At 45.5% G+C, this 13,997-nt stretch overlaps 1 protein-coding gene across 1 annotated transcript in view; it reads right to left on the reverse strand.

Annotated features, from left to right (window-relative positions):
• Positions 1-13,997, reverse strand: part of obscnb (obscurin, cytoskeletal calmodulin and titin-interacting RhoGEF b) — a 108,980-nt gene that overhangs the window by 55,319 nt on the left and 39,664 nt on the right. Inside the window, 8 exon segments of the mRNA XM_031560166.2 lie at positions 4,066-4,332; positions 4,578-4,844; positions 6,977-7,246; positions 7,346-7,615; positions 8,587-8,853; positions 9,469-9,735; positions 10,746-11,012; positions 11,275-11,544. Of these exon segments, the coding sequence (XP_031416026.1) occupies positions 4,066-4,332; positions 4,578-4,844; positions 6,977-7,246; positions 7,346-7,615; positions 8,587-8,853; positions 9,469-9,735; positions 10,746-11,012; positions 11,275-11,544 (2,145 nt within the window).

Here is a 13,997-nt window from a genome sequence, read left to right on the forward strand (position 1 = left end):
TTGCAACATGTTCATTACATGCACTGTTGCCGGGCCCCTCTGGAGCCAGAGGCGGCCACGATAAGTGTCCCTCATGCCTAGGTGTTGAGGCAAGGACTTACTGAGCTGGCATGCATGAACTGCAGCTGCATGAGTCTAGCTGTGCGTTGGAGAGGCTGGCCTAGCCAGAACCGCCCCGGCACAGAGACGCGGCGCCATGTCTCCTAAGCAATGCAAACGCCGGAGACCGGATTCCCGAGAAGCCTCGGGTAAGGGCAAATGCATGAAAATTGATCCGCTTGCCCAGATGGTAGACACTTCGACTTCGGAGTTCGCAGAAATAAAGACTCTGCTTCTAAATCTGCAAAGACCTGCTGCACAGCCTGCTAGTGCTCTCGCTACAGCGGCTCCACAGTCTCCTTCGGAGGTGCTCCCTCCAATACTGTCGCCAGCTTTTGAGATCCTCAAGGAGGATGTTCTCTCCACCAGGGCTTCAGAGAGGCCCTTATTACTCTCATCCCAGTTCCCTGGGTACGAGCCACACCACACTGAAGGGCTCCGTATTGAACCAGCCGTTGCTGCCCTGGTTCTGACACCTGGTGAAGCACTCCGGCCTGATGCTCGCTGCCCCCGGCCACAGTGCCGTTTGACAGGTGACTACATGGTAAAATTCTACGACGCAGCAGCGCGTATTGCACGTCTTGGGTATTCAATGTCACACCTGGTACTAGCCCTGTCCCAGACATTACAGACTTCTGAGGCTGACCCCTCTGCACAGAGTCTGAGTGACACCTCCCTGCAGGCGTTTGCCTACATGACCAGGGGGTTGGGTAGGCTGTCTCCTCGTTAACCCAGGCCCGACACCAGATATGGTTGGCCCAGTTTCCACTTTTGGAGCCGTGCAGGAAAGCCCTTTTGTCTCTTCCTGTCATTCCAGGACAGATGTTTGGTCCTGCCGCACAGCAAGCTCTGGAGTGCAGCCTACTGGTTACACAGGTCAGACAACAGTTTGCCAGTCTGAGCCGTGAGGCTCCCGGCAGACAGAGGCTCTCTATGGTTCCAACGTCGACCACCGAGGTTCCATAGGAAAGGCTCCATCGAGCCATTAGACAGGCTGGCACAATGGATGGATTCTACTCCACTTATTTTATCATCCCAAAGAAGGGCGGCGGCCTTCGGCCTATACTAGACTTGAGACGGTTAAACGCGCATCTCAAGATGTTAATATTCCACATGCTGCGTACAGCAGATGTGCTGCAAGGCATCAAGCAAGGAGATTGGTTTACAACCATCGACCTAAAGGATGCATACTTTCGCGTCCCTATCACACCTCGGCAAACAGTTAATTCGTTTTGCTTTCGAGGGGAGTGCTTACCAGTTCTGTGTGCTCCCATTCGGGATCTCGCTGGCACCAAGGGTCTTCACCAGAAGTGTGGCAGCGGCACTGTCCCCCACTGCAGGCCAGGGACGACTGGCTGAGCCGTTCCCAGTCAAGGGGAGAGGCCCTCAGAGAATCAGCATTGCTGATCTCCTATGCTACCAGGTTAGGGCTAAAAATAAACCAGGAAGAGAGCTCCCGGTTGCCCAGTCAGCAGATCGTCTTTATTGGCATCCAGCTAGACTCACGGCTGATGGTTGCTACCCCCTCTCAACAACGGGTCAACAACACCCTCAAGCTCATCAGTCATTTCAGGAGAGGCAGGGCTCTGGCCCTCAAATCATATCTGAGACTGCTGGGTATGCTCACAGCGGCCTCATCGGTGGTCCCTTTGGGCCTTCTGTCATTGCGGCCTCTTCAAATTCGGCTGAACGATCTTGGCTTGCACCCCACTTATCACAGGCACAAGCTGGTCAGAGTCACTTCCAGTTGCCTTGCAAAGCTACGCCCGTGGAGGGGAGAGACATATCTCACCCAGGGGGTCCCCTTGGGGTCCATACCCTCTCGCAGAGAAGTGGCCACCGATGCTTCTCTGGCAGGGTGGGGAGCTGTATGGCAATGCAGGACTGTCAGAGGTCTCTGGAGTCCTTGGCAGCAGGAACAACACAAATGTATTGGAGCTGCAGGATGTTCTGCTGGCGCTCAAACATTTTCGTCCAGTGCTGAAAGCATGTCCTGGTAAGAACAGCCAACACTGGTCTACCAGGTAAACCACTAGGGGAGGTCCAGACAATCCTCGAGGCTGACCCAACAGCTGCGGTTGTGGGCGTATCCTCACTTTCTGAGCCTGAGGGCAATGCATTTGCCAGGCACTCAAAACACGGCCGAGGATTTGCTATCCCGGCAGCACCCACCTCCTGGGGAATGGAGGCTGCATCCACAAGTGGTGTAAGCGACCTGGCAGAGATATGGCAAGGCAGGGGTGGATCTTTCGCCTCACAGTCGACGACGCACTGTCCCCTCTGGTTTTCTCAGGGGGAATCTATAAGCCCCTTGGGCCAGGATGCACTGGCCCATGCGTGGCAAAATCAGCTGCTGTACGCCTTCCCCCCACTACCACTGATCCTGCCCACTCTGGGAAGGATCCTCAGAGGGAACCATAAGGCGTTAATAATAGCCCCCAAATGGCCGGGACGAGTGTGGTTCCCAATCTTGCAGATTACTAGACAAGAAGCCGTGGTGCCTCCCAGAGCTGGAGGGTCGAATCTGGCTCCCGAACCCAGCTCGTCTGCAGCTTTGGGTCTGGCCTCTGAAGGGCCAGAGCCATTGTTAGGGTCATGTGACCCAGCGGTTGTACGGACCATTCACAGCTCCCGGGCACCCTCCACCAATGCGCTGTACGCTAACAGGTGGAAGTTTTTTTTGTGAGTGGTGCCAAGCACAGAAGCAGGACCCGACACGGTGTCCTGTACCGGTGATACTCTGCTTCAGCGAAGCCCAGTGCCCTTTTGGGACTTGCCTATAGTCCTAAAGTCACTCAGTCAGTCCCCATTTGAACCTCTAGAGAGGGTGGAATTGAAATGGCTGTCTATGAAGACCGCTTTTCTCTTGGCCAGGGCATCGGCTTAACGAAAGCCAAGCCAAGAATGCCTATATTGGAACCCTGGAAGCACAGGGGTAACTTTGTGGCCTAGTCCGGCCTTTCTTCCAAAGACATTTTCATCATCCTACACGAACCAGCCCCTTAGTCTGGCTGCTTCTGAGCCCCCAGCTCAGGAGGATGAGCAGGGACAGAGCATACCTGTTGTGCCCAGTGAGAGCACCAAGGGCTTATATTGATATGACTGTGGAATTCCGCCAGTCTAATTCACTGTTTCTCTGTCATTCAGGACAAAGGAGAGGGCACAGCTTATCCAAACAACGTCTATCACGTTGGATTGTGGACGCTATTATTTGTGCCTATAGGAGCAGTAGCCTCCCGGTCCCTTAGGTCCGAGGTCACTCAACTAGGAGTGTATGTACATCGTGGGCGGCCCTAAGAGATGTCCCCCTTTCAGATATCTGTACAGCTGCATCATGGGCATCAACCTGCACATTTGCAAGGTTTTATAGGGTTAACGTGGTCCCTCATAACCCAGTGGCAGCAGCTGTTCTTCCTACTTCCTTACAGCGGGAGTAAGATAAGATTTCCTTGTGACTTTGTTGGTATTAGTCATCCAGTGCTGAAAGCACCGCCTCTGGCGGTCAGTAGAAATGAAATAGAACGCTAGGTTACGTATGTAACCGTGGTTCTATGAATTTCGGATGACCGCCAGAGCTTGGCAGTCACTCGGAATATTCGCGAGAAGATTGCCAAGGGTCAAGTCCTGGGTGAACGTGCCTTTAGTACCGGGGCAAGGGGCATACGTCACCCAGGTCACAGGTGACTTTGTTGATACAAACACTCGAACTACACGTAAACGTGATGGACATCCAGTGCTGAAAGCACCGCCTCTGGCGGTCATCCGAAATTCATAGAACCACGGTTACATACGTAACCTAGCGTTTTACACACTGTAAACATTGACGACCCACAAACAATATCGCAAGACAACAGTCAACAACTCTTAGCAAGGACATAGAGCAAACACAGAAACGCAAATGGCCATCTTTTCACATTGCAAGTCACTTAAGAGAAGTTCTGTCAGGCGGCAGTGAAATAATCGTACCGTTTACTTTGATGCTGGCAGAAGACTTATTGTCTCCACAATCACAAACATAGGCTCCAGAGTCTTCAGGCTTCAGATCTGAGATCTTGAGCTCCACAGTGGATCCAACCTGCTTCATCTGGTATTTCTCTCCAGATGTGAGCACTAGTTGACCTCTCCTCCATTCCACAGGTCCTCCAGGTTTGGAGAGCTCACAGCGTAGGGTTACACTGCCCCCCTCTACAGCGTCTTGGCTCTCAAGTTCATGTATGAAGGTCACAGGTAAAGCTGAGGAACCATTACAAAGATGTGAAACCCAGGAAAGCTATACCCAACAAACATCAAACTCAAGACTCGGCAACAGGTGGTTTTACACACTGTAAACATTGACAACCCACAAACAATATCGCAAGACAACAGTCAACAACTCTTAGCAATGACACAGAGCAAACACAGAAACACAAATTGCCATCTTTTCACATGGTAAGTCACTATCAGATAAGTTCTGTCAGGCGGCAGTGGAATAATCGTACCGTTTACTTTGATGCTGGCAGAAGACTTATTGTCTCCACAATCACAAACATAGGCTCCTGAGTCTTCAGGCTTCAGATCTGAGATCTTGAGCTCCACAGTGGATCCAGCCTGCTTCATCTGGTATTTCTCTCCAGATGTGAGCACTAGTTGACCTCTCCTCCATTCCACAGGTCCTCCAGGTTTGGAGAGCTCACAGCGTAGGGTTACACTGCCCCCCTCTACAGCCTCTTGGCTCTCAAGTTCATGTATGAAGGTCACAGGTAAAGCTGAGGAACCATTACAAAGATGTGAAACCCAGGAAAGCTATACCCAACAAACATCAAACTCAAGACTCGGCAACAGGTGGTTTTACACACTGTAAACATTGACGACCCACAAACGATATCGCAAGACAACAGTCAACAACTCTTAGCACAGACACAGAGCAAACACAGACTCAGCAAGAGGTGGTTTTACACACTGTATACATTGGCTGGCCACCAAAGGTAATGTTGAGGAACCATTTGTTGAAAATCAACCATCAAACATCCACATATATACGAGACATACAGAAGCATTAGAAAGTCTGGCGTACAACAACAACCAAAGCCCAGAACACAAAGGGCATTTAAGATTAGACACAACACTGTGCCTTCACACACCATCCTGCATGATTCATCTAAGTGCAATCGCAATGTCAGCCTGTGCTGACCGCAAAGGGCTGCAATTTAATTAAATAAAAGTGTCCCTTTGTGATCGTCACAACCTAAACACTGTTTGTGTGCAGCCTACTCATTATGTATGCCCATTGTAAAGAGATGACCAATCAGCCTCTATTTAGGCAGTGAAGCGTGAGCAGTGTATGGTCACATGACTATCCAGTGTGCAGACCAGAGCGCTGTCTGCTGAGTTTAACCTGCTCAGATTTAACTTGGGCTTATCAAGGAGAGGCAAGTCAGGGTTGACAAACTCAGATTTAAAAAAATCAGCACGATACACTCACACATACACAAACAAAAGCTCTTCCGAACCAAGCCACTATTGCAAATTTGATCCAAAATAGAGTTGCAAATTTGACCATTCAAACATCAAAAATATAGCTAGGTAGAAATCAATAAAAACAGCAGACCAAAACTCAGCAGTCTAGCCATTCAACATCAACTTCATTGAGTCTCATTCATTCAAACGACAGACATATTCTCATTCATTCATTCATTCATTCATTCAAACGACAGACATATTCTCAGAGCCTGAGTCTAATTCATTCATTCATTCAAACGACAGACATATTCTCATTCATTCATTCATTCAAACGACAGACATATTCTCATTCATTCATTCATTCATTCAAACGACAGACATATTCTCAGAGCCTGAGTTTTAGTTTCTTTCACATCATTTGAGACTAGCGAACCAGTTCTTGTTTAAACATGGCCTGGTGGCACTCTTGCCTCACTGCACTTCGCCCCGACTTGCCCTGGCTGTGGCTTGAGTCTCATTCTTGCCCTGGCTGTGGCTTGCGTCTCATTATTGCCCTGGCTGTGGCTTGCGTCTCATTATTGCCCTGGCTGTGGCTTGAGTCTCATTATTGCCCTGGCTGTGGCTTGAGTCTCATTCTTGCCCTGGCTGTGGCTTGAGTCTCATTATTGCCCTGGCTGTGGCTTGAGTCTCATTATTGCCCTGGCTGTGGCTTGAGTCTCATTATTGCCCTGGCTGTGGCTTGAGTCTCATTATTGCCCTGGCTGTGGCTTGAGTCTCATTATTGCCCTGGCTGTGGCTTGAGTCTCATTCTTGCCCTGGCTGTGGCTTGTACCTGTGTGTGTGTGTATGTGTTTGTGTGTGTGTGTGTGAGTGTGCTAAGACAAGCAGGCACACCTGTGTGTGTGTGTGTGTGTGTGTGTGTGTGTGTGTGTGTGTGTGTGTGTGTATGTGTGTGTGTGTGTGTGTGTGTGTGTGTGTGTGTGTGTGTGTGTGTGTGTGTGTGTGTGTGTGTGTGTGTGTGTGTGTGTGTGTGAGTGTGCTAAGACAAGCAGGCACACCTGTGTGTGTGTGTGTGTATGTGTGTGTGTGTGTGTGTGTGTGTGTGTGTGTGTGTGAGAGTGTGTGTGTGTGTGTGTGTGCGAGTGTCCTATGTCCCTCTGTCACAGGTGACCCTTTGTTCTTATTTTAAGCGCTTACGAAAAATCCATTTAAAGCGGACATATTATGTAACCATACACACATCTGTAACCATGACATACAGCCTTAAGCGGGCAACAATTTTATAGGCATGCGGCATTCCAAGCTTATCATAAACTATCTTTACCCACGTCAAGTAACACTCAAAGAAATGGCATCCTTCAAAACATAAACCGATTCACCAGAATCCTCTATTGCTCAAAAGTTGATTTAGCGATGTAGAAAATGTGCGTGTCCTTACCCTTGACTTCAAGGCTGGCTGTTGTTGAGGGTCCACCAAGGATCTCACAACTGTATGCCCCCGAGTCATCGCTGGTGACATTGTGAACAGTGAGCTTCATGATCTTTTCTTCCTGGCTGATGTCATACTTGTCACTCTTCCGGATGGCCTTCCCATCCCTGGACCACTTGATGTCGGAGTTGGCCTCAGACATTTCACAAAGAAACACGGCATCCTCTCCAGCCACAGCGCAGACGGCTTGGAGTTCTCTGGATACACTGGCAGCAGTGCCTACAACAAGAATGCAATGAATGATCACATTTCAGGTTCCATCTCTATGACACAGAGTGCACAGTAAAAAAAAGCTGTTTGTCTGTAAATATGGCAAACCTTCAACACAAAGAGTTGTTTTTGAGACCAGATCTTTGATAGTGAAGATGACTTCACCAGTGTCACTGCCCGTCCCATTTTTGATGGTCAGAGTGTACTTGCGGCCCTTTTTGCTGGTATCAAAGCGTCCGCCAGCACTGACAAGCTTGCCATTGACACTCCAGGAGTATTCATCTGTGCTGTCGCGAGACAGGATGCATTCAAAGCTGCATGTCTCTCCTGCTTTAGCTTCAACTGGCTTCAAGCGCTTAGTGATGCCAATGGTAATGTCTGAAATATAAATAGAAATAGAAATATAAAATATTATATTCCAAACAATGAACCTGTTAAATGTCAGCTTCCACTTCATGGTCATTGGTTAATATTCCTTGAGTGATTGTAGCTACTTTAATGTAGATTTCTAAGGAACTGTATAAAGCAAACTATTGTACTCATCGATTTATAACATGTTAATAATATGAACCTGTAAGTTATGCTGTAGGCCTTATAAATGGATACAATTATAGTAGAGTATACATGAGTAAGCTACTTGTTGATCTTCATAGGCCCTATCTATATTATGTAGGCCCATATGATATATTTTAGTTATGGATATTCACATGTTTATTTACAGAATGTAGATGTGTCCATTCTATTCCACTATGGCTATATCCACGTGATTGAGTTTAGTGCTTATTTATTCACTGCCATTTGCAGTGTTCGTGTAGTGCTTTTATTTATTTTAGGATATCACGATGCGTCGTACAATCATGACTATAAATGTGAAACGTAATTGTTAATGATACAAATATTCTCGCATTTATTATTATCATATTTATTATTATTTAAATCCTAAGGATGTCTGTACAATTGATGTGAGCGCAACCACCAATGATTTCTCACAAATTCAGCGCTTAAGAACATGGGCGCACTCCAATCTGGCTTATCTAGGCCCGCTTTTCCACATTCTTAAATCCTGTTCTTAGCTGAGAACCAGAAACCATTCAGGAATGCCAGAATTGTCCCAGGAACTTCGTCAGTGGAGTCAGTGAAGAAATTTCTTCTTAACTTTTTCTTAACTGAATGTACTCAATGTAAACATACCCTATCAAGCACACTATAACACATTGCACATGACATACAATTCATCATAAGTGTGTTTGTGTCACATGATGAAGTACTATCAGTAAGAAGTGGTTTCATGTTTTAGTACAACAATACATGTTTTTTAGAACCAGAGCAGAATTAAATGGTTTTATTACCTCTTACAGTCACTTTGGATTTTGCAAGGTCTGTGCCAAGATCACAGCTATATTCGCCAGCATCCTCCTGGGTGAGGTCATGAATGGTTAGACCCAAGGCTTTGCCAGTTTGCAAAAGCTCATACTTGGAGCTGGCAACAAGGACCGTACCATCTTTCCTCCAGATAGGGGATACCCTTGGTTTTGAGGCCTCACACTTCAGTGTGATCTTAGCATTCTCCTCTCCAACCACATCATCCAAGGACTTGAGAAACACAGCCCTTTTTTCTGACAAGTGAAGCAGGTTAGTAATGTTAGATTTAGGTGAATTTCATATATCAGACCATAACTTCACATACCAGGACATATCAGACAAACCCCCCCACTCTAACATCAGACTAGAGCCATCAGGTCTGGTTCCTGGCCTTTTGTCTATGTTGAGAGCCATCATGGTTCCTGGCTTTTGTGTGTCTTGGAGCCAGAGCTATTAGACTCTGATTGTTGGCTTTTGTCTACAGCCAAGACAAGATGGTTAAACCAAACATATTAGCATTTATATGGCCCTACCTGGCTATAGCCATTGGTCAAGCTAGACCTCCCCTTTTGCCTAACATCCACCTCCTACCTTTGACCTCCAGACACACCCACCCCTCCCCTACCCTTTATGTCATTGTTTCATATGTTCATTCTTACTCTGAACAAGCTAACTTGAACCAAGGAAACGACGTTGGCGTTTTCATCCAGGAATTCGCCAAGAACAGCAAATCCTTTTTAGTAACTTAACCCAATGGCCATTTATTCTGCTAAACTAATCTAGAGACTTTTTTTTTATCTTAACACCGATGAACTGTTTTTGAAGTGCACCCCAATATGAAAGTAAATCCAATTAACGTCTGTCTTTACCTTTCACCTTCAGGGAGGCTGATTCCTTCTTGTCTCGGACAGTAACTTTGATCATTCCACTATCCTGAGGTGGGAGATTCTTCAGTGTGAGAGTGTGGAGCTTGCCCACGTGCTGAATCGTGTTTACTTCGTTTGAGAACAATGGCTGGTCATTCAAAAGCCATTTCACGTCCTCATCTGCGTAATTAAGCTCACAGCTGAACACGGCTTCCCCATCCTCCTCCACCTCGGCATCCTCCAGGTGTTTGGTGAACTTGATGTCTCGAACTAAAGAGAAATGCTTTTTAGATCTCAATAAATAAATGCAGAATTTTTTTTTTTTCCATCATAATGCCACTGTTACCACAGTGTTCAATGACATGAAATATTTTAAGTAGAGTCAAATAATATTTATATTGCATTACATATTGTATTGGATTATATAATGTATATATATGGGATTGGATTACAACAACAACTATAGTCATTTCCAAAGCCTGCATAAAATATGAATATATAATGGTAGCCATGACATGGGCAGATTTTGTAACCATTTATTTTTGAATATAGAGTTGAGTAGTGGAGTGACGTCTATTATGGGTGTTCAGGAGGTGCCCCACTTGTGTTCATTTTCAATAATATCAGTAGATTTCACTATTTCATCTTAATTTATTTGAGTAACCTATCATTATCAGTAACAAAGCAGAAATAATCATTTTCTTTTTGACTACACAATGATGGTAATATACCATCCAAATTAGACATTCAACTTACGGCAGCTATGATGGCTGATGACTACAAAACTTAACACCTTTTGCAAATGAAGGGTAGCACAAAATATTCACAAAAAACATTCCAGGCATATTCAGTAATACATGAAGTGTATTATGTGTTTCTTGGGGAAATGGCCAGGTTTAAACCATTCTATAGACCTGGGAGTGACTGATTTGCAGTCATTTTCATTTGAATGAAAATGTTAAGCCGAAGTTTGCTCAGTTTTGACACCAAAACCACGAGGAGTCAACTCTTGAGTTTATAGTCTACATGTAACTGTGCTGAATGGATGGTCGCTGTGTATCTCTAAGTTATTATTTTGACTTGGAAGTTGAATAGGCTACATTAAAGTACGAGATGGGAAGTGGAACTCAATAACTGACGTAACTCTCTTTCTTCAAGGCAATATATAAAAAAATAAGATCTGTCTTAAAACATCACTCTTGAATAGAATTTCTTCAATGAGATATTTGATGAAATATCTTGCTCATTCAACAAGTCTAGACTAATATATGCCTTTTTACCTTCCACGGTGAGGGTAGCTTTACTCTCACAGGCTCCACTTTGGCAACGGTACTCCCCTGAGTCCTCCTGGGCAAGGTTACTGATGATCAGCTGTGCCTGGGCGGCCTCCTGCTTCATGGCATGTTTCTGTGAAACCACGAGGAGGGTTCCACCTTTGAGCCAGCTGACCTCTTTGGGCGGAGCAGAGAACCTGCAGCTGAGGGTGGTGGAGCTCTTTTCTTTGGCCTTCATGTCTGTGATGGGTTCCACCACCTCTAGAGGGCGCTCTAATTGAACAGGGAACAATGGTTTACTTAACTCTCAGAAAGAAATGTACACAAGCATACATTTCGACTGCTTGCCCCACGGCAATATGCTACATAAAAACAAATTAGTTTGTCAGTTTGATACAATAATTTGAAAATATTTTTATATCTTTATTGTATCAAAGAAAAAGACATGCAAGTGCATTTTCTATTAGAAAATAGAACCCACTGCACTGCCCAAAGATCTCAGAAGCAAGAAACAGTAATACATAATAACGCTAACCTTTAACAATTAGCTGAGTCACAGATTTGCTCTTTCCCACAGTGAACTGCAGAGGGCCTGACATTGAGGCCTTGGTCTTTTTGAAGGTGAGGCGGTGCATGGCCCCTTCGGTTTCCATCTCAACGTCTGCGCTCTCCGGGACCACCACCCCACTGAGCATCCATTTGGGTGGCTTCACAGATTCAATACTGATTTCCACCTCAAACACAGCAGCAAAAGGCTCCGTCACCTCCACGGGGCAAAGTTGTTTCACAATGCTGATGGCCTGCTCTGGAACCCATGAAAAGTAAAAGATCCCAGGTGTAAATACGAAGTACAAAGAAAAGTGTAAAGAAAATCTGAGGATATGACGTAAAAAGATAACTAAAATGAATACAGCAGAATGCAGTATCTCAGTGACTCTGATGAATTTCAAACCCTCATAGCACTTTTCCACTATAGGACAAACCCCGAGTGTCCAGAGAAAAGTATCAGTTTTTCTAGCCCCTAGTTTAGGAACCAAATTCACATGCACAGTGTTGCACAGGGGCCAAACCGTCCACAGAGTGTGCTTTCCTCACATGGGCATATCAGTATTATTCCACCTCGAAAACATATAGAAACACAATCACAGTGTCACGTATGCACTATATTTTTCTATATACCGGGCTGGAACACCCTGTAAAATGTATGACATAGTGAACTACCAGAGCCAACTGGGCTGTTGGTGGTGTTTGCAAGGTTTTGGTAGTTAGCAAAATTTAGACCAAAACTCTACCACTGTTTGTCAATGATATTGTCAATGATATTGTCAATATAAGTCAATATAGGTTAATTAGAAATGCATCACATGAATATAGCTGCATGGGTCTAAACCTCACTCCCCGACACCTAGCACCCATGGGTCTAAACCTCACTCCCCGACACCTAGCACCCATGGGTCTAAACCTCACTCCCTGACACACAGCACCCATGGGTCTAAACCTCACTCCCTGAGACACAGCACCCATGGGTCTAAACCTCACTCCCTGAGACACAGCACCCCTGGGTCTAAACCTCACTCCCCGACACCTAGCACAGATGGGTCTAAGCCTCACTCCCCGACAGCTAGCACCCATGGGTCTAAACCTCACTCCCTGACACACAGCACCCATGGGTCTAAACCTCACTCCCTGAGACACAGCACCCATGGGTCTAAACCTCACTCCCTGAGACACAGCACCCCTGGGTCTAAACCTCACTCCCCGACACCTAGCACAGATGGGTCTAAGCCTCACTCCCCGACAGCTAGCACCCATGGGTCTAAACCTCACTCCCTGACACACAGCACCCATGGGTCTAAACCTCACTCCCTGAGACCTAGCACAGATGGGTCTAAACCTCACTCCCTGAGACACAGCACCCATGGGTCTAAACCTCACTCCCCAACAGCTACTACCCATGGGTCTAAACCTCCTTGCCAGCACACCTGCCTCTCATGTCCAAGCTTACAAATTTGAGTCCGGTGTGTCTATACAATTTAGGTTACACCTATATACTTAATTTATCACAAACGTTTAAAATTCTTTACTCAACCATGCTTTCAAATTCAGACCATACCCTGCTGTCCGTCCGAAAGACTCTTTCTATCCACAAGTGTCAACCAATCCTGCGCTTGCTGATCACAGTTTTGGGTGTCAATACTTATGCCCTTTCCAAACAACACAGTAATTATTTCGAACCTCATTACACTAGTATAATTGTGCTTGCTTTTGACTTGAATAACTCAGTTAGCTCCAGCTTCTGATCCTCAATAAACTGATATTGAATAGGTGATGTTGTGTTTGTTAATCGGTGTGTCAGTAACTTTGTCAATTCTTCACAGCCAAATTGGTATTCTACCAAGACTAGATAAGTAAGGCCTCAAACTATTTTTAAGATGCTCTTTACCCCTCCTCCTCTCCCACCAATCTCCACCCTGTCTGATGATAACTTTTACTGAAAAGATAGCAGCCATCAGTGAATTCTTTAGTCTTCCCCCACTAGCCTTCTCCAGTCTTTCTCGCCTACAATGTTCCCAGCAATCAGGAGTGGAGCAAATTCCTCACTGAGCTCGACAACAATTTCAACAAAAGCTGTGAAATTCTTCAGAGAAGTTGGCCTCTAGGAGGCCCATGATCCTAGCTCATAACGAGCAGCATCACCTAGCTCATAACGAGCAGCATCACCTAGCTCATAACGAGCAGCATCACCTAGTGAATAATGCTCAATGCTAACACCTAGCACTTCACTAGCCAATATCTTATCTCCATATTTATTACATGAGTTTTTGAGACGTCTACCTCTACGTCATCAATACTTTTAATATTAACACTTTCCTTTTAGATGAATACTTTCCTGAAAAGACCTGTTGCACACACATTCTAGAATCTCTAACATACAAAAGGACGATTTGGATTGTTGTCAAGGTAATCAAATCCCAGACTTTTAAAGGGAACTGATGATTATACCATTAGTTGTAGCTTAATTTCCCCCCCGGGTCAACACTGTGCAAGAGCCAGCCTTTTCCACTAGCCATTTCCATTCTTTAACTAGGGGTGTATGTGTTTCTATTCTTTAACTAGGGGTCTATATGTTTCTATTCTTTAACTAGGGGTCTATATGTTTCTATTCTTTAACTAGGGGTCTATATGTTTCTATTCTTTAACTAGGGGTCTATATGTTTCTATTCTTTAACTAGGGGTCTATATGTTTCTATTCTTTAA

The sequence above is a fragment of the Clupea harengus genome, chromosome 22 (assembly GCF_900700415.2).
Source record: "Clupea harengus chromosome 22, Ch_v2.0.2, whole genome shotgun sequence".
NCBI classification, from domain to species: Eukaryota; Metazoa; Chordata; class Actinopteri; order Clupeiformes; family Clupeidae; genus Clupea; species Clupea harengus.